This window comes from Etheostoma cragini, chromosome 8 (genome assembly GCF_013103735.1).
Source record: "Etheostoma cragini isolate CJK2018 chromosome 8, CSU_Ecrag_1.0, whole genome shotgun sequence".
Lineage (NCBI taxonomy): Eukaryota > Metazoa > Chordata > Actinopteri > Perciformes > Percidae > Etheostoma > Etheostoma cragini.
Genome location: NC_048414.1, coordinates 26450350 through 26451918, shown reverse-complemented (window position 1 = coordinate 26451918; position 1569 = coordinate 26450350). Strand labels below are relative to the sequence as shown.

At 39.3% G+C, this 1569-nt stretch overlaps 1 protein-coding gene across 1 annotated transcript in view; it reads left to right on the top strand.

The window, feature by feature from the left end:
* The window catches only part of slc41a2a (solute carrier family 41 member 2a), an 8264-nt gene that overhangs the window by 5606 nt on the left and 1089 nt on the right, over positions 1-1569 (top strand). Inside the window, exons 8-10 of the mRNA XM_034879790.1 lie at positions 638-710; positions 1130-1339; positions 1418-1529. Of these exons, the coding sequence (XP_034735681.1) occupies positions 638-710; positions 1130-1339; positions 1418-1529 (395 nt within the window). The remainder of the gene's footprint in view (positions 1-637; positions 711-1129; positions 1340-1417; positions 1530-1569) is intronic.

The window sequence follows — 1569 nt, the reverse complement described above, 5'->3', positions numbered from 1 at the left end:
TCATCACATAGGCATTCATTATTCACTTCACTTGTTTTATTTAGTAAATAAATAGCTTTAGCTTTGTCACATTGCCTAACTGTGCCACTACTTTAGACACGCCCCTGCAGTGGTACGGAGCTAGAATTGTTTCTTTATTACATGCAAGAACTGATAGCAAAAAAGATATATTTGAGAGTTTAAAAAAGTATTTTGAGCGAGAATTTCTTTGCTATTGGTATCAAATATGTTTTTCTTTTAAAAAAGGCTTTTTTTGCCATCATTATGATACATTTTTCTCTCAAACATTTTTTCTTTCTCTTCGATCATTTGATGCCATCATCATGGCATCAACTCAACATGCATCTCCCCCGCTCTTTATAAAAATAAAAACACACATAATTTACATTTGCAAACACCAACTGTGTTGGCTCTTCCCATGTCTTTTCTGCCGGGAATTAAAAGAAGGAAGAGGATGTCAAAACACCGCACACTGTGTCTATTCCTTGGTGTGTTCCAGAAGAAACCAAATCGTCCAAGATATTTGGGACACTTGTAATATATCTGTGGTCTGATTGATTGGATCCATACATCTCAATGTGCCTGTAGGTATGTTAAAGCAACCCCAAAGTACGTTTCCTCTTTGGTCCCCCTACAGGTTGGAAGTGGAATTTTCCATAACCGATGTCTCATTTAAATTACAGATCCGCTACCAGATCTCGCGTAGTGCGGTAGAGAACCACAAAGCAAATGCTAAAGTGTTTTTCACCCTGTTACGAGTTGATGAACCACTGAAACAATTATTTTAAACCTTAACCCTTTTTTTCAACGTTTCTTTTTGTGTTTTCAACACTTTTTCAGACAGTTTTGTTCATTTTCCCCCCTTGTATTTTGTCACTTTTTCTGACATTTTTGTCACATTTTTCAACGTTCTTTTGTCTTTTTTTCAAATTGCTGTAAAATACAGTAAAACCCCAATATCAGTAAAGTATGTACTTGTGCTTTGTATTGAACCATCCATGTCATTTTCTTTGACAGTTTGGTTGAAAGAAACTCAAATTTGTGATGTAGAAACTTTTGGAAAAGGGTCAAATTTGACCCGAAGGTACAAAATAATATTTGGTGTTGCTTGAACGATAGATCTGAATAGAGCATGCACGCACGCACACACGCATGCACGCACACTCTAACGTTCAGGTTTGTCATGGCAGGAGCAAATCATCGATCTGCTCAGATTCTGCTTCTCTTGGTGATCCCTGGTCAGCTCGTCTTCTTACTCACTATTCACCTGATGAAAGGAGGCAACTCTTTGCCCAGTCCTCTACTGACTGTCGCCTTCTTGTCCGCTTCCCTGATTCAGGTGAGTCACATAAACGTGGTAATTTTTTTTCTCTCCATACATCATTGTTTTACACTATCACTTGTGTCTGTCTCTTAGGTCTTCTCCTTGCTGTGCTTAGCTGACTGTATCGTCCACTGTCTCTGGCGGAGGGGTAAAGACCCCGACAGTTACTCAATACCCTACCTCACAGCCCTCGGAGACCTACTAGGTACTGGTCTCCTCTCTCTTGCCTTTGTCATGCTGTGGTA